This window comes from Eumetopias jubatus, unplaced genomic scaffold (assembly GCF_037043125.1).
Source record: "Eumetopias jubatus isolate StellerSeaLion01/CBP00866 unplaced genomic scaffold, mEumJub1_p1.0 scaffold_7, whole genome shotgun sequence".
NCBI lineage: Eukaryota > Metazoa > Chordata > Mammalia > Carnivora > Otariidae > Eumetopias > Eumetopias jubatus.
In genome coordinates, this window is record NW_028274813.1 from 2,333,419 (window position 1) to 2,352,252 (window position 18,834).

The 18,834-nt window shown below is 48.7% G+C and overlaps 1 protein-coding gene across 2 annotated transcripts in view; it reads right to left on the reverse strand.

The window, feature by feature from the left end:
• Nucleotides 1-5,465: 5,465 nt before the first annotated feature.
• The window catches only part of COA8 (cytochrome c oxidase assembly factor 8), a 29,896-nt gene continuing 16,527 nt past the window's right edge, over nt 5,466-18,834 (reverse strand). The window contains exons 3-5 of one of the 2 annotated variants that reach the window (XM_028101309.2): nt 17,928-17,991; nt 9,305-9,395; nt 5,466-5,852 (exon numbers count right to left, since the gene is read on the reverse strand). In XM_028101309.2, coding sequence (XP_027957110.1) covers nt 5,750-5,852; nt 9,305-9,395; nt 17,928-17,991 — 258 coding nt within the window. In that variant the 3' untranslated portion in view covers nt 5,466-5,749. The remainder of the gene's footprint in view (nt 5,853-9,304; nt 9,396-17,927; nt 17,992-18,834) is intronic. The other variant, XM_088024429.1, reaches the window with a different exon arrangement.

Sequence of the window (18,834 nt, forward strand, 5' to 3'; positions counted from 1 at the left end):
CATTCTCTCTCTCTCAAATAAATAAATAAAGTCTTTAAAAAAAATAAAATAAAATGGTCTGGTAGCCACAGTAGAAAATGTACAGAGAAGCAAGTGAAATTAACTTTAGAAATATATATACACATATTGTTGCTGTTTCTTCAGCAAATTTTATCAGATTTTTTTTTTTTAAGTAAGCTCCATGCCCAGCATGGAGCCAAACGTGAGGCTTGAATTCACAACCCTGAGACCAAGACCTGAGCTGAGATCAAGAGTCGGCCACCTAACCGACTGAGCCACCCAGGTGGCCCCCTGCCCTTTTAAAGTCAGCTCTATGCCCAACGTGGGGCTTGAACTCATAGCCCTGAGATCTAGTCGCATGCTCTGTCAACTGAGCCAGCCAGGCACCCCAGAGCCTTGATTCCAAGCTGCAGCTGGATGGAGGGGCCTGGCCAGGGGCCCTGTGCTGTGTGGAGAGGCCCCCAGGACGCCTGCAGGGATTCTGAGGATGCCCCGAATCCATGTAAATAAAGCTCTGAGAACCATGCCTGGCGGATATCAACATTTGCTTCCTGTTACCATGATTTGGTAAAAGGGCCAGGGGCCACGACTGCATTCGTTGAGCACATCAAATGGCCAAGGTCCACTGCACCAGGCAGCTTGGTGAGGCCCGGGTGGTGGAGGGGAGACAGAGACGAAAATGGACACAACTCTGCCCCCACAGGGGCCGTGTTCTTCGGGCTGGGCTCCTCCACGACCAGATGGTCAGATTCTGGAGGTTGCAGCCAGAGGCAGCAGGACCCTGTGCTGACAGGAGGTCCCACTTTCTGTCCACGCTGCAGGAGCTGGGTCGGTGCAGGTGGCTCTGAGAGGTGTCCTGCCATGTTCCTGCCAGAGTGGACATCCCGAGCACCAAAGCCAGGCTTGCAGAGGCACTGAGGACACACTGGGGTGCTGCTTTCTAAAATAAAAACCTTGGGGCACCTGGGTGGCTCAGTCAGTTGATTTGGTTTCAGCTCAGGTCGTGATCTCATAGGTCCTAGGATGGAGACCCACATCGGGCTCTGCACTTAGCGGAGTCTGATGGAGATTCTCCCTCTCCCTCTCCCCCTGCATGCTCTCTCCCTCTCTCTCTCTCTCAATATTTATTCATTGTGGGAGAGAAAGAGAGAGAGTTCTGAGGGAGAGTGTGAGCAGGGGAGGAGCAGTGGAGAGGGAGACAGTCTCCAGCAGACTCCTTGCAGAGCTCGGAGCCTGACAAGGGGCTTGATCCCAGGACTCTGTGATCATGACCTGAGCCAAAATCAAGTGTCAGCCACTTAACCAACTGAGCCACCCAGGCATCCTAAATAAAATCCTATACATATATATATATATATATATACACATAAATAAAATAAAAATCTTGTTTGCCCTCTGGTTTTCCTGGCAAATGGACTAACCTTTCAAAAACCAGTGCCCACTGCCTACAGCTCTGGCCCTGTGTTCATCTTCCCACTCTGCCCCAAACCGTGGATCTGTTTTGATGGCAAACTCATCTTTGGGTGTGTGTTGGGGTGGGGGCAGGGCTTATAACCCCCAAATACCTAGATAGAAACCGCGTCTGGAAGCTCCTGACCCCTCATCCATCCCTCTCACCCCCCCTCTGGGGCTCTTCCTGTACTTTTCCACCCCAGGACTGACTCTGGACAAAGTAGACAATCATCACTGCAAATCAATAGCCGAGTAGCTACAAATGCAGCTTGAAACAGCCTGAACATTTTTGGAAGATTGATCAATTCATTTTCCATGGCATGAAAGGAAAGAAATGACTTTCCTGAAGACTAAGGGGCATTGCCCAGCAGGGAGGGTGGCTGTCCCCACCACATGGGCGATCTCATCCACTGCTCTGCTCCCAGTGCTGAGCACGGGGCCCAGCATGCAGGAGGTGCTCTTGAGCATTTGCTGAATAAATGAGGAAGCGAAGACCGTGCCGTCCTCACAGAACTCGGAGTGGAATGTCTGAGGCTCGGGGGTTTAGGTGCCAGAGCAGAGACCGGGGTTGGTTTATCCGTAGACAAACCTGTCTGCACATGCTAGAGCACAGGTAAACTGAGGACATCATGCTAAGTGAAATAAGCCAGCCCTGAAAGAACAAATACTGGGGGCGCCTGGCTGGCTCAGTCAGAAGAGCATGCAATTCTTGATCTCAGGGTCTTGAGTTCAAGCCCCGTGTTGGGCGTAGAGCTTACTTAAAAAAAAAAAAAAAAAAAGAACAGCACAAATACTGTGTGATTCCACTCACATGAGGTCCCTAGCGTGTTCAAATTCACAGAGAGGGAAAGTGGAAGAGTGGGCACCAGGGGCTGGGGAGGGGAGTTTCAGCTCGGGGATGGACAGTGGTGGTGGCTGCGCGGAAGTGTGAATGTGCTTCGTACCACCAACTGCACTGCTGAGAGGGGGTCTCATGGGACTTCCACGGCCCCACGGGCTCGGCTGCCCAGTGGGGGGACTATGGCCATGACATGAACCTGCAGTTACCAGTGGGTCCCCCATCACGTGAGCTTTGTGAGCAAGAAGCCCCAGCCTCCCCTTTGGGGAAACTGATGCTCCATAAAGGAAGCTGTTCCTTCCTGCACTCGCTCTACTTCCTAACCAGAGACCTTGTTAAAAGGGTCAGCAGAACATGGCTAATCGTGTTTTACTTTCGTTTTTAAAAACAGAAAAAAGCAGGGATGCCTGGCTGCCTCAGTCGGTAGAACATGTGACTCTGGATCTTGGGGTTGTGAATCTGGGCCCCACGTTGGGTGTAGAGATTACTTAAATATAAAATCATAAAAAAAAAAAAAAAGTCCCCAGGGATGCCTGGGTGGCTCAGTCGGTTGGGCATCTGCCTTCAGCTCAGGTCATGATCCCAGAATCCTGGGATCGAGTCCCGCATTGGGCTCCCTGCTCCGCGGGGAGCCTGCTTCTCCCTCTGCCTCTGCTCTGCCCCCTGCTCATGCTCTCTTTCAAATACATAAATAAAATCTTTTTTTTTTAAGATTTATTTGAGAGAGCGAGAATGAGAGAGAGAGAGCACATGAGAGGGGGGAGGGTCAGAGGGAGAAGCAGACTCCCTGGTGGGCAGGGAGCCCGATGCGGGACTCGATCCAGGGACTCCAGGATCATGACCTGAGCCGAAGGCAGTCGCTTAACTGACTGAGCCACCCAGGCGTCCCTAGTTTTTTTTTTTTTATTAATCTCTACAAACCCAACGTGGGGCTCGAACTCACAACCCTCAGATCTAGAGTCACATGCTCTTCCGACTGAGTCAGCCAGGCACCCCTGGAGACCTCTGGCTTCTAATGGTCACCTACCCCCTGCCTGTGACTAGAGCTCATTTGAGTAAGTTTCTGTTCCTTGAAATCTCAAGACACTTGCCCCTAGGAGCCATGAGGATGTCAGGAGGTTAAGTTATGGAGACCGGCAAGGAGAGCAACAGTTGGTGAAAACTCTTACACAGCGTAAGTACTGACACTGGGTCACTAAGCCACCAGCTGAAGGGCAGAATCCATCGGCTCAAGGGTCCAGGGAACAAGCTTTCTGGAACACCGGGCTAACAAGAACCCTGAGACAACAGGATCTCAACATCGCAGAGTGTGATTCAGGATACACCTGTGTCTGAAAAGGCCTTTTACCAACAGCACACATGTATGGTTGTTCAATAGTCCCACGGGTTACAAAATACATCAGCTTTTCATTTTTTTTTTTTTAAAGATTTTATTTATTTATTTGACAGAGGGAAACACAGCCAGAGAAGGAACACAAGCAGAAGGAGTGGGAGAGGGAGAAGCAGACTCCCGCTGAGCAGGGAGCCCGATGTGGGGCTCGATCCCAGGACCCTGGGACCATGACCTGAGCCGAAGGCAGACGCTTAACGACTGAGCCACCCAGGTGCCCCTACATCAGCTTTTCAAACCGTCCCTCTACCTTCACACAGAGTCACATACAACACAATGTGTCTTTAACAGTTTGTGATGATGTGCTCACACACACACCTTTACCACCCACTGGAACTCACCTTCCTGAAAAACCGATTTTCTTTCAGATGGTCCACTTGTCTTTTTTTTTTAAAGATTTATTTCTTTCTTTTGAGAGAGAGAGAGAGAGAAGCAGACTCCCCGCTGAGCACGGAACCTGATATGGGGCTCGATCCTGAGCTGAAACCAAGAGTTGGATGCCCAACTGACTGAGCCCCCCAAGCGCCCAGGTGGTCCACTTGTCTTTTGCTGTTACTGTGGAAAGTCACCCTCATAGTCCTTAAGAACTGATGTGCAAAGAGAAGTAGAAACGATACCACTGCAAGTTGCTATTTATTCCAATGTGATACCATCCCAGACAAAGACAATGTTCAAATAACTTTCAAGTCAGTGAAGTTGATGGGATAAAGGAAGAATTAAAAGCTTGCACGGGACACCTGGGTGGCTCAGTCGTTAAGTGTCTGCCTTCGGCTCAGGTCATGATCCCAGGGTCCTGGGATCGAGCCCCACATCGGGCTCCCTGCTCGGTGGGAAGCCTGCTTCTCCCTCTCCCACTCCCCCTGCTTGTGTTCCTGCTCTCGCTGTGTCTGTTAAATAAATAAATAAAATCTTAAAAAAAAAAAAAAGGCTCGCTCCCTCATGGTTCTCCCTTTCCCTCATTTCTCTGAGGACGCACACAGTGCCACACACTCTGGTGACAGGTTGAGAATCTGAGCTCAGCAGGGGTATGGTGTGAATAAACGATACGGTGTTATTTCTATCCAACTCCATGTTCCACGCTGGTTGGTGCATGTCCGCCACCCTCTGGGGACCTGGGTTAACAGCATGGAGCATGACTGCCCCATGCAGCATTCCTGGGGAGACAAGGCATTTGGCGGGGTGCAGCATGATGGCCCTCCTGGGCAGATGCGAGGCTGATGAGATTCTCAGATGCACCCCCATTCATCCGCCAGCCCTTGAAAGCCTCCATGGAAGGGGGGTGGTGACATTCTTCCTCTGGCTTCTGAGTTTTCTCCTTGGAAATCATCTTTGCTCCCAGCAGCTTAGAAGCCACAGAAGAAATCTGGGCTTATGACTGTATTATCATGCCTCGCTCTGTAATAGAAACTGTTTGCCAAGTAGCTTTTGGTTAATTCCACGTAACTCATGGGTCCTCAGAGGATACGCTCGCTAACAAGGCCTGGCTCCGAAGGCCGATTCCCTGCTGTCGAGGCAGGTATCTTCCTCTCCTGCAAGCCAGGATGCCCCCACATCACAGGGCTGCACAGGTGCAAGCGTCCCAGGACAGCTGGCGGTTCTTCAGGGCATGGACCGGGGCCTCCAGGAACTCACGGCCCGCCAGTCATGTGAGAGCATAGTACATACGACTGCAGCCAGCTTCCAAATTATTCCCATCAGTGGAGTCACACATGCAGGTCAAAGTACACTAATATTTTTATATTGTTCTATTTCAAATTGGTAGAATTCAAAAACACAGAACATGGGTACACAGTGCTTGTGTTTTATTTAACATCATGTCCATGACCCAGGGCTAGCTTGGAATCCAGTCAGGACAGAGTCACATGGCCCACAGCTCACCAGGATTCCCATTCTCCCAGTCCACCCTGTGCTGACATAAGCCAAGGGGCCCCCATAAAGTAGCTGTGGGACTCATTTCACTTACAGGTTTTTAGAGCCCGTGTAAAATGGATTCCCAGAGCAGCCGCTTCTCCCAGAAAACTCCGACAGCAGTGGCGGGAGGGTCAGAGTGGGCGGGTCAGGGTGGGTTCCTAGGTGCTGGTCTTTGGTTTTGGTCTAAGCTTGTTCCAAACTCTCTCCAGGGCCACTTTTCCCATGAAGAAGGTGATGGCAAAATTACGCTTGTACCAGTCTCTACAGAGAAACAAGAGAAGCACATGTGACGCTCCCCCCATAACTGAGGACTAGCGCCCAGGCCTCTGAGGGGAGTTCCCGGCCCACAGGCAAGTCCTCCTGACCACCCTCCACCTTTCCCCACTGTCTCTTCCCTTTCCTGCCCTCATTAAAGCTAAACTGGCCATAAGAGCCTTCCTTCCTCCCCCCGGATTGAATAAGGCTGAGAATAAGGCTCAACAAAGTGAATGCCCAGCGCACCCCAACCCCCACCTTTTCCTATTCTGCTGCAATCCTCTGGTTTTTGCTAAAAGACTCCAAAAGAGAAGCCTGGGGCCTCCAGAGTCCCGTGGCATTCCTGGGGAGAGACAACTGTTGATTGATGGGGGCGTAACCACTGGGCAAACACTGGCAGGACTCAGTGGGGACAATGCTGGTTGGGCATCTTATTTGCATAAGAAGCACAGGACAGAGTACTCCATCATGAGAAGTTAATTTACCACGAGTGCCAACATCATAAAGCTCCACATCATCTTTTTCTAAATGATCTGAGCTTTTGCGTAATCTGTGTCTCTAAGGAGAGAGTTCCAGAGCTTCTCATACAAATACTGGGATGGAGTTCACAGTCTCAGGCTCACTTGCTCATGCGTTACTGTACAAAACATGCCGAAAATTGCAAATTCACCCCACTGCTCAATGGGCCAAGCTTGGAAAGTTTCCACAATAGAATGCACACATTCCAGACTCTTATGATGCTAAGCCCTTGGAAGCTGAAATGCCAATTAGTACCAATGCTTTTCAGCCAAATGAGCTAATGAGTGCACATGGGACTTTTATTTCAGACTGGACTCAAAGGATTTACTGGGTCTCCATACAGAAGGAAGGAGAGTGACCAAGGGCTCAAAAGAAGCAGTACCAAGAGGTAAAAGTGCTCCTTTTCTGGAGCCTTTGCAGTGGCTGGATAGAAAGCCCCTCTCCTGAGAACGATCTTGTTTCTATCCACTTAATTGATGTTATAAATGGGAAGCAGTGCCGTAAATGAACAAGAAAGGCTTCCATCCCATCGAGATTAAAGTTCTTATGTTACTAAGGAACAGCCAGATTCTACTCCATCAATACTCTGACAAAATGTAGGGAAACTCAGCTTTTCCCGCTTCCATAGGGAAGGCAGGGCAGGAGGTGGCGTGGGCACAGAAGGGGACACTGAGGCCCCTCTGCTACCTGCCATCCAGTAAGGCTGGTCCTCTCTGCTCTGAACGCCACACAGCACACACCCAGCTCACCGGGGATGAGGTGTGATGCAAACATGGTACGGTCCACAACAGAAATCAAAGGTCTAGAGAAATAAAACTTACACTGGCTTGACTGAATAACGTAGCTAGCTCAGGGTAACAGGACTACACTAGCCCATTGTGCACATACTGCGAGACTCATCTGTCTACTGTTGGTCTCTTGAGCTCGCCAAGCCTCAACCACTACCACCATCCGCTAGACCTTACCTCCCTGCCTGGCCTGACATCGCCACTGTTACCTTTTAAAGCAAATCTCAAACGTCATAGCCTATCATTTCACCTGGAAATACACATTATGTATCGTTAAAACCCTTTTTAAAAACATGTAACCACAATACTACCATTGCATTTGATAAAATGAACAATAACATACCAATACAACCTAATATACAGCCACTGTTCAATTTCCTCTAACAAAATATCTTTTACAGGTGGTTTGTCTGCATCAGGACCCAAGTAAGGACCATACACTGCATGAAGCCTCTTTTAATCTGAAGTAGATCCCCCTCCTGTTTAAAATTCTAGTTACTGCGGCGCCTGGGTGGCTCAGCTGTTAGGCGTCTGCCTTTGGCTCGGGTCATGATCCCTGGGTCTTGGGATCGAGCCCCACATCGGGCTCCCTGCTCAGCGGGGAGTCTGCTTCCCCCTCTCCCTCTGCCTGCCTCTCTGCCTGCTTGTGCTCTCTCTCTCCCTCTCTCTCTCAAATATATAAGTAAAATCTTTATAAAAAATAAATAAAAATCTAGTTACTTGTTGAAACTGGATTTGTTCTTGCAGAATTTCCAACATTCTGGGATTGTACCTTCAGGCTATCATTTTAAACGTGGTCTTCTATGAACCCCTCTCACCCCCACCCCATACAGCCTTTACCTTCTTCCTGTGAACTGGTATTAAGTCTGGAGGTCTGCCTAGATTCCTCTCCGTTTTTTTGGTAAGAACGCCTCCCAGGTGGCACCCCCACTTCCTCCTGTACCTCACAGAGGCATGCAGCAGGGTCCACTGTGTACAGCAAGGTGCACTGGGGCTCAGGAGCGATCACCCTGACCCATGTATTATAAAGCCCCACCAGCTTTCCTACCCAATGGTTTTAGCGGTTTGAGTGACTGTGACCCAGATCCATTATTCATTGGGAAAATGTTAACTTTCTAACTCCTTCTGCATTAGCTGTCATCCTTCTACACAGAAAAATGCTCCTTCATATGGCTACCCATAGAGCTGATGCATGAAAGGTGTGTATTCTTTGGATTCTTTTATTTATCAGTTTTCAGAATAATGAGTTGGCTGCCTAGCTATATACAGAGGTGACTATGAGCTTTTCTTTTTGTTTTTTTTTTTAAGATTTTATTTATTTATTTGACAGAGAGATACAGAGAGAGCAGGAACACAAGCAGGGGGAGAGGGAGAGGGAGAAGCAAGCCTCTCGCGGAGCAGGGAGCCTGATGTGGGGCTCGATCCCAGGACCCTGAGATCACGACCCGAGCTGAAGACAGACGCTTAACGACTGAGCCACCCAGGCGCCCCTACTGTGAGCTTTTCAATATTGTTATGATTGCAAAGATCTTTGCATATTTGATATATATTTTAATCCACTGTGGTCATTCCTTTGTGCGGCTGAAGTGGCCTCACCCTAGGCCTAGGGGGGCCCAAGTTGGCTTTTACACCATTCTCATGTGACCCCGCTGGTCTCTGAGCCTCCCCACTTTCAGACACAAGGTGTCTCAACTCATCATGCGCTGTTCCCACCCCAGAACCTTCTCCAAGGAGCCCAGGTTCCCTTTAGTGGAAAGTGGTGTTTAGAACCCACTGTCCAAGCACGAGGGGCACAAATTGCTATGGGGTTGCCACACAAATATCTTTAAGCTGTCAACTTTATTTAAAAGTTATAAACATAAATGTCACTAAATACAAATAAGAAAATAATCCTACCCAATATGGATATAATATTCAAGATTTTAGGGGCGCCTGGGTGGCTCAGTCGTTAAGCGTCTGCCTTCGGCTCAGGTCATGATCCCAGGGTCCTGGGATCGAGCCCCACATCGGGCTCCCTGCTCCTTGGGAGCCTGCTTCTTCCTCTCCCACTCCCCCTGCTTGTGTTCCCTCTCTCGCTGTGTCTCTCTGTCAAATAAATAAATAAAATCTTAAAAAAAAAAATTCAAGATTTAAAAAAAAAAAAACACTTACCTGTTATAATACATGTGCTTCAGAAAATTTTTACGTAAAAATTCCTTGTAAAAGTCAGCCATTTCTTCTGCATCTAATGTTGCTTTTTGACCTGAAAATTAATTTCAATTTAAACATTAAGACTTGGGGTGCCTGGGTGGCTCAGTCAGTTAAGCGACTGCCTTCGGCTTAGGTCATGATCCCAGAGTCCTGGGATCGAGCCCTGACATCAGGCTCCCTACTCAGCAGGGAGCCTGCTTCTTCCTCTCCCTCTGCCTGCCTGATCCCCCTGCTTATGCTCTCTGTCAAATGAATAAATAAAATCTTCAAAAAATAAATAAATAAAAATAAACATTAAGACTTAACAGCAAGGAACCCACACACTACTATTGATTTAATAGAGGTCAGCAAGATGCAGGATACAAGATCAAAATACATACATCAACTGTATTTTTCTAAACACCAGCAATAAACAATCCAAAAAATGAAATTAAGAAAACAATTCCAGGGGTGCCTGGCTGGCTCAGTCGATGAAGCATGCAACTCTTGATCTGGGGGTTGTGAGTTTGAGCCCTACGTTGGGCATTAAGTTTACTTAATTAAAAAAAAATATATATATATATATATATATAAAGAAGAAAGAAAACAATTTCATTTACAATAGCATCAAAAATAATAAAGGACCTAGGAATAAATTTGAGAGGAAGTGTAAGACTTACACACTGAATACTATAAAACACAGCTAAAAGAAATGAAAGAAGACATGAATAAATAGAAAGACATCCCACGTTCATGGTTTTAAAGACTTCATACCGCTGAGATGGCAACACGTCCCAAATTGACACATAGGTTCCATACAATCCCTCTCAAAATCCCAGCTGGCTTTTGGCAGATTGACAGATCCTAAAATTCATGTAAAAGCGCAAGGAAACCCAGCAGCCAAAACAATCTTGAAAAAGAAGAACAACATTGGAGGACTCACCTTTCTCAACTTCAAAACTTACCACAAAGCTACAGTAATTAAGACAGCGTGGTACTGACACAAGGACAGGCCTCAGAGTCCAGAAATAACCGCAAACATTTACGAGCAAGTGATTTTCAATGAAGGTAACAAAACAATTCAATGGGGGGTGGGAGGGTGGGAGACAGCCTCTTCAGCAAGCGGTGCTAAAATACTACAAAGTCACATGCAAAAATATAGAGTTGAATCCCTACCTCACACCATATACAAACACAACCTCAAAATGGGTCAAAAACCTAAATGTGAGAGCTAAAACTAAAAAACTCTTAGAAGAAAACAGGGACAAATCTTCATCTCCTTGAATTAGTGCATTTTAGGTATGACACCTAAAATACAAGCAAAGAGAAAATAGATGAATTGGACTTCATCAAAATTTAAGACTTCTGTGCTTCAAAGGGCATTATCAAGAAAGTAAAGAGACGACCTACAGAATGGGAGAAAATATTTGCAAATCACCTACTTAATATAGGTCTCACATCCAGAATATGTAGAAAACGTTGAAAACAACAACAAAAAGAGAATAACCCACTTTAAAAATGGGCAGATGACTTGAATAGATATTTCTCCAAAGAAGACGTACAAATGGCTACTAAGAACGTGAAAAGATACTATCATTAAGTCATTAGGGAAATTCAAATAAAAAAAACAATAAGATACCATTTCACACCCACCAAGACAGCTATAATGCTAGACTAAATAGACAGTAGTAAGAAGTATTGATGAGGACATGGGGAAACCGGACCTTCACACACTGCTGGGGGGGATGTAATATGGTGCGGCCACTATGGAAAGTAGCCTGGCAGTTCCTCAAAAAGTTAAACACAGAGTTATCATATGACCCAGCAATTCCACTTATAGGTATGATACACAGTTGCTCACAGCAGCAGTCTTTGTAATAGTCAAAAAAGCAGAAACAACCCAAATGTCCATCAACTGATGGATAAACAAAATGTGGTCTATCCATATAATAGAATATTGTTCAGCCATAAAAAAAACCTTTGAAATCCTGGTCCATGCTACAACATGGATGAACCCTGAAAACATGCACTCAAGTGAAAGAAGACAGACACTTGGGGCGCCTGGGTGGCTCAGTCGTTAAGCGGCTGCCTTCGGCTCAGGTCATGATCCCAGGGTCCTGGGATCGAGCCCCACATTGGGCTCCCTGCTTGGCGGGAAGCCTGCTTCTCCCTCTCCTGCTCCTTCTGCTTGTGTTCCTGCTCTCGCTGTGTCTCTCTGTATCAGATAAATAAATAAAATCTTAAAAAAAAAAAAAGTCCGACTCTTGATTTTGGTTCAGGTCATGATCTTAGGGTCATGGGATTGAGCCCCACGGCAGGCTCTGTGCTCAGCACAGAGTCTGCTTGTCCCTCTGCTCCCCCCACTGCCCTGCTGTTTGCATGCACTCTCTTTCAAATAAATAAGTAAAATCTTTAGGGGCACCTGGGTGGCTCAGTTGGTTAAGCGACTGCCTTCGGCTCAGGTCATGATCCCAGGGTCCTGGGATCGGGCCCCGCGTCGGGCTCCCTGCTCCGTGGGAAGCCTGCTTCTCCCTCTCCCACTCCCCCTGCTTGTGTTCCCTCTCTCGCTGTCTCTCTCCCCGTCAAATAAATAAATGGAATCTTGAAAATAAATAAATAAATAAAATCTTTTTTTAAAAAAAAGGCAGACACAAAAGACCACATATTATATGTTTCCATTTATCTGGAAAGACCCAGAAAAGGCAAGTCCATAAAGACAGAAATAGATTAGTGGCTGTCAGGAGCTGGTGGGAGGAAGAAATTGGAAGTGACTGCCAGTGGGAATAGGGTTTCTTCTGGGGTGATGAAAATGTTCTGGAATGAGATATGGTGATGGCTGTGCAATCCTGTGAATGCTAAACACTACTGAATTGTAAATAAAATGTGAATTTTAGGGGTACCTGGGTGGCTCAGTTGGTTAAGCGTCTGCCTTCAGCTCAGGTCATGATCCCGGAGTCCTGGGATCGAGCCCCGAGTCAGGCTCCCCCCCTGAGCCGGGAGCCTGCTTCTCCCTCTCCCTCTGCCTGCCACTCCCCCTGCTTGTGTTCTCTCTCTCAAATAAATAAACAAAATCTTTTTTTAAAATGTGAATTTTATGGCATGTGAATTCTATCTCGGAAAAGGAAAAAGTCTTAGGGAGAAAATGATCTATCACCAGACTGGGACAGTTCCAGTGTAGCTCAATTTCCTCATGACTACTGCAAGTGCAGGTGTGCATCTACCAATGCGCATCATGTGTGATATGCTTCATCGTGTCTACTCCAACGCCTTCTGAAGCTTCCAACAAGAAACGCGAGCGATCCGCATAAGGGAAATGGACTACTTCCTCACTTTGGATGCATCCTGGCCTGGGGCAGACACCGGCCTAACTGTTCAATCTCTGAGCCAGTGAGCACACGCTGAACCAGGTAATGCATTAGGTGCTGGTGGGGACTGGTGACCCACAGGGACTGACCCGGCCACCTCCATGGTGCTGTGTGGTGGGAGGTGCCAACCATGGCATGGCGCCCACCCTCAGACCTCCCCCACCAGATTTAAAAAGGCCACACAGGACAGGAACCAGAGAGCAGCCCACAGGTCAGTGTCAGGACACCAAGTGATGGCTCAGAGTGAAGGCACTCTGGCTCTGAAGCCCCAAGCCCCAAACAGGTCCCACCCTCTCTGCAGGAGCCTGGAACTGCCCCCGGGGGTTCCTGCACATGCGGGGAGGCCCATGTTCAAGCTCCGACCTCAGCTTTAGCATGCTTGCCCTTGCAGATGCTGTCTCCAGGTGGAGGCCACGTTTCCCAGCGGCACAGCTGAGGTCGGTGCTCCATTCCTATCAGGATCTGGGGGAGACAGAGCTGGGAAGGTAACTCAAGGGCACGTTTCCACAGAAGAAGGGAAAGTGGCTGACCTTTTATATGTACAACACAGACGCTAACACTCAGGTGGCACGGCCCAAGCATGTGTCTGGCCCCTCACAGAGGATGAGCACACACCCCTTCCAAATCGTAACCCGGGGCCCGCCTGAGTAAACAGCAGTGTGTTCCACACGTCCTCACTCCTCTGACCCAGCCTCCTGCAGTTCCTCAAAACCTCCATCTGGGGGCAGCTCAAATTTCCCCTAGCTGCCTTTCCTCAGCCAGGCCTTCTTTGAGGCCTTGGTACAACACCCACTCCCCCCTCCACTTCCCTGTTGTTCTGCACACCCTAGGAGCGCGGCACGCGTCCACTGAGCTACCTGTTTGTGGGTCACACTCCCAGCGCGCGTCAGAGTGTCAGCGGCACAAGGCAGGCTACAGCTGTCTGTCTCACCCACTACAAGGTCCCGGGGCCTAGCTCGGCACATGGAAACTACTGGGCAAGTACCTCAAATCAACAAATTGATCGATGGTAAGTGGGACAAGAAAGAGAACCACCAGCTGCCCAAGAAAGGGAGGGAGGTGTCCCCCAGGGAAGGTGACATTTGAGCTGGGTCTCATAGGATGAATAGGAACCCACAGTGTAGAGAAGGGAGAAGACAGGTCATAAGCCATGGACCAGCATGGAGGAAATAAAGGGTCGGGAGAGGCACAGATGTGACTGAACAGAGTGAGCGAGGAGGAGGGTGGTCAGGGCCTGAGCGCAGTGACAGGGCCAAGGAACAGAACCCCTGGCTCAAGCACTGGGGTCTTCTGGCCAAGGAGTCTTGGGAGGAGAGGCATGTGTGCACCCTCACCTCGGCTTCCTGGCACATGTCTCTGTGGCCTTGCCCGTGCCCAGGAGAAACTAAAGACGTGCCAGGGGTTAGTGCCCCCCCCAGATGAAGCTCTGTCCCTCACTGGCAGATGGCCCAGAACTTTGGCCCCTCTCAGATCTAGAACGTGGATCACAACAGCACACATCATACGGCTGCTCTGAGACCAGATGAGCTGTGGCCAGTGTAGTGGGCAGGACGGGGCCTGGCACGGGGCGCTCACTTGTTACCACCGCTGGCAAAACGGCAGGAGCCCCAGGGTTCTAAGGAAGGTCAGGTGCCATCTTCATCTGCTGGTCTGGTGCGGTGTCTTGTCCAAACACCCCAAAGCCAGAGCTCAGCACAAAGCAGAAGCACCAGAAATGTGCGCTAAGTAATTCAGATCCTGTGCCTACCAACACTGCAACGTGCTACTGAGCTCTAATGAAAGCAAGCAAAGGAAGGTAGGCAGCATAACCTACCTCATTATCCGTCTACTGAAAACCCGGTGCGGGGCTCATATATACCAGCTGGCTTTCCCACTGCCTGAAAACTTACTTTTGCAACAGAAGAAATTAGAGGCAAGAATCCTCCCACTGCACTGCTGCTCTACAAACGAGACTTAATTTGGGGACAGGCAGAGCTGAAATCATGATGTTCTGCTTCTTGCACTGGAAATCCAGTAATTTTTCTACATTGTTGCAGAATATTCCAGTGAACATCCACCAGGTGGGAGGGCCACTTATCTAATCTGTGATTACTGGAATTTAGATTCTTCCTCCCAGCTTTTTTTTTGCAATTAAAGGTAATGCTGTGGGGGCGCCTGAGTGGCTCAGTCGGTTGAGCATCCGAATCTTGATCTCAGCTCAGGTCTTGATCTAGGGGTTGTGAGTTCGAGCCCCGCCCGTGTTGGGCTCTGGTGCTGGGTATGCAGCCTACTTAAAAAAAAAAAAAAAAAGATAACGTTGCAAGGAACCAGCGGCTGACTCGTCTCATGTTTTCCTCTAGGATGCTTTCTTAGAAGTTCTGTGATCAAAATTCTCCTGCTTCTTGGCATATGTGTGCTGCCTGCAGTCACGTCCTTCTGGAAAGAAGGCTGGAACGTTCTCCTGCCGCCGACCACCTCTGAGCGCTGTACTGCACTGTCCCTCCAGCAGCACCGAGGCTGCTCACGGGAGACGCCCCAGGAGTTCAGTGAGCACACAGCGACTCCTGGGTGCTGGTCCAATACGCACTGTAATCTGCAGCCACACCCCTCACCCATGCGTACTCTGTCATTTCTACAAACTAGTTCATGCTCTTCAGCAAGACTGCCCCCGGCATCTCTGCTCTATCATCTGCTGTTCCCGTGTCACTTGTTTCCTGGACGCAACCCTCTGTCCAGCCCCCTGGTTTACACTGGCCTTGCGCCGCCACCAGGCCCCGTTTCCACAGCAGCAGCCGCGCTCACTCAACACAACCCCCCGAGCCTCGGCCTCCCCGATTCCAGGGCTCCTCCCCACAGGCCCCCAGGCCCTGCCCCAGGAGAGCCTCCAAGACTGCGCCCTGCCCTTGAACTAGGGAGGTATACTGAGAGTTGGAGAAAGCCCATTCACGGCAAGAGAAGGCTGAGGCCTGGGATGGAGTGCTGTTTACGGCTCCAGCGGCTGAGAGCAGGCCACGCCTGGGCCAGGCTCTACTCCAGCCTGGGCCTGAGCCACCTGTGTCCCCTAAGCACACTCCTTTACAGAAAGATCAAAAGGAGTCCTCCCAGGGCACCTGGCTGACTCAGTCAGTGGAGCATGTGACTCTTGATCTTGGGGTTGTGAGTTCGAGCCCCACATTAAGTGTAGAGATTGCTAAAAATAAATTTTTTTTAAAAATTTTATTTATTGGGGCGCCTGGGTGGCTCAGGTGTTAAGCGTCTGCCTTCAGCTCAGGTCATGATCCCAGGGTCCTGGGATCGAGCCCCACATCTGGCTCCCTGCTCGGCCGGGAGCCTGCTTCTCCCTCTCCCACTCCCCCTGCTTGTGTTCCCTCTCTCGCTGTCTCTCTCTCTGTCAAAAAGTAAAATCTTTAAAAAACAATAAAAATAAAATGGCAAAAGTAGCAGGACCTACTTCGTTTGGTCACTGTGGGAAATAAAAAGATGACACAGGCAAAGGACTTAGCATAGTACCCAGCAGGGTCAGGGTCTGAAATGGTGAGCCATTATTCTACACTTACTGTTAGGACCCAGCACCCTCTCCTGCTGGCTCCCGCCCACCAAGACAGCACCTTGATGACAGCAAATAGCAGAGCCCATCATCACCAGCTCTGTAGCCTAAATAGATCCAGGTGAGGTGAAGGATTAGCAGGGAGAGAGGGACAGTGCTTTAGCCCAATGACAGACATGCCTTTTGGGGTCAATGGCTTCAGATTTTCCATGAGAACAATGTTTTGACAGTAGAAATCTGTTTAACAAACAGTATGAAATGTTATTCAGGCCTAACATCAACAGCAAGAGAAAATGATCAAAGGTTTTTTTGAGCACTAGATCTTCTATCCAAAAAAGAGCAGGCAGGGGCACCTGGGTGGCTCAGATGGTTGGGCGACTGCCTTCGGCTCAGGTCATGATCCCGGGGTCCTGGGATCGAGTTCCGCATCAGGCTCCCTGCTCCTTGGGAGCCTGCTTCTTCCTCTGCTTCTCTCTCTCTCTCTCTTTCTCTCCCTCTCTCTCCCTCTGTCTCTCATGAATAAATAAGTAAAATCTTAAAAAAAAAAAAAAAAAAGAGCAGGCAGCTCAGTAGACAGAGGGGACCGAATGGAGCAGAGCATTCCTGTCTGTCAAGCACACAGCACGGGGGACGAGACATGAAAGAGGGGAGCCAGGCTGGGAGCACAGCTGCCATTCTGTAGTCATGGGGGTCTGAAAACCTAAGCTGGGCAACAAATGTCAAATCTGTGTGTGGGGAAGGGCAGTCTGGCTACGCTACAAAGAATGAATGTGAGGAAGGAGTTGATAAACTACAGCCTGCAGGCCAAATGTGGCCCACCACCCCTGCTCTTGTAAGCAAGGTTTTACTGGAACACATCCATGCCCACTAGTCTACGGATTTTCCAGGGCTGCCTTCCCACAACAGCAGAGCTGAACAGTTGAAACAGAGGCCCCACACGGCCCAGAAAACGAAACTATTTACTATCTCGCCCTTTACAGAAAGTTTGCAGACCCCTGATTTAAAGACTGGAGGTCAAGGACCCAATCAGAAAGCTGCTGCAGCAGTCACAGAACTCACAAAGGCCTGAAAGAAAGCAATGTTTCAAGGACAGGGAGTGGTCAGAGTGCTGAGAAATGTTTAATAGGTCATCCCACAGAGAAATGGGAGGTGAGGGAGGGGAATCTGAGGCGGACTCCCATGAGGTTTGCGGCTCCTGGGGGCTGGTGGGGCTCTGAACTGAGGTCAGGAATGCAGGAAGTGGAGCTGGTATGGGAGAGAAAAACGCTGCGGAAGCCATGGGACCCTGGCATAGATGTTCAAAGGTCGGAGGGAAGTCATCGACCAGAATGACCTAAAATCGGGAGAGGGATGATCTCCCCCAAAGGGGAAAGAGGGAGCAGGAGGAGGGCAGGCCCCCCGTACACTCAGAGCCCCTGCCCCGAAGGAGACCACAACTTGCCCCCTCAGCTGTCTCTCCTTCATCTGACAGCCTTTCTTTTTCTCTTTTTTTGACGGGGGCCAGGGGGAGGGGCAGAAGGAAAGAGAGAATCTCAAGCCGACTCCCCACCAAGCGTGGAGCCCGACAATAAGGGGCTCGATCTCACGACCCTGAGATCAGGACCAAGAGTTGGGGCACTCAACCGACTGCGCCACTGACATCCTTTCTTTTTATCTTCTTACGCAATTACTCAAACAAACCCAATGTTAGGAGAAAAAGGACAAATGAACTAACCTGATCCAGCTCTCAGTTCCAGGCCTCTAGCTTTTAGCCTTGAGTGAATAAATTCTTCTTTTTCCTAAAAGAAGAAAACCATCAGAATGCCCTTTCTTCATCTTTCCATCTGTCCCTGGCTAGGACACAGCTTGAAGTGTTCTGGACAAGTGTGGATGGAGATTTCTAAGAACGGACCCATCTCCAAACCTGGTTTAAGCCATCCGAATATGGTTTAAAGTCCCCTGCTTAAAGTAGGATTTGAAAACAAGATGTTTAATAAACTTTGGGAGGTACTGTTTATAAATCCACAGAATAAAATAAATATAGTCCATTTGACATAGCCCGCCCAAACAGTAGGACATATAAAGCTTAAATACGTTCCTTCTGGATTAGAATATTTCTACTTCTTTCTCATATAGTTCATTTACAATATGCTGTTAAGAATTCTGAATCCTCAGAATGAAATCACATCACAAAAACCCATATTCTCGGGACGCCTGGGTGGCTCAGTTGGTTAAGCGTCTGCCTTCGGCTCAGGTCATGATCCCAGGGTCCTGGGACTGAGTCCCACATCAGGCTCCTTGCTCAGCGGGGAGTCTGCTTCTCCCTCTGCCTGCCTCTCTCTCTCCCTCTCTCTCTCCGACAAATAAATAAAAGCTCTAAACAAAAACAAACCCATATTTTCATAAACACACACACACAGACCTGTTCTAGCTCTGGCTCTGCTACTCCTTTTAACTACTTGAAAGCCTCAAGATCTGTGATGTTACAATGATCAGTATTTCTTATGTACAGTTACAATACTGACTTAAAAATTATATGCGTACATACATTCACATACGTTTATCCATGTGTGAGAGGGAAGAGAGAGAAAGGAAAGGGAGGGAGGGAGGGACCAAGGCTGACCAAGTAACAGAAAGGCAAA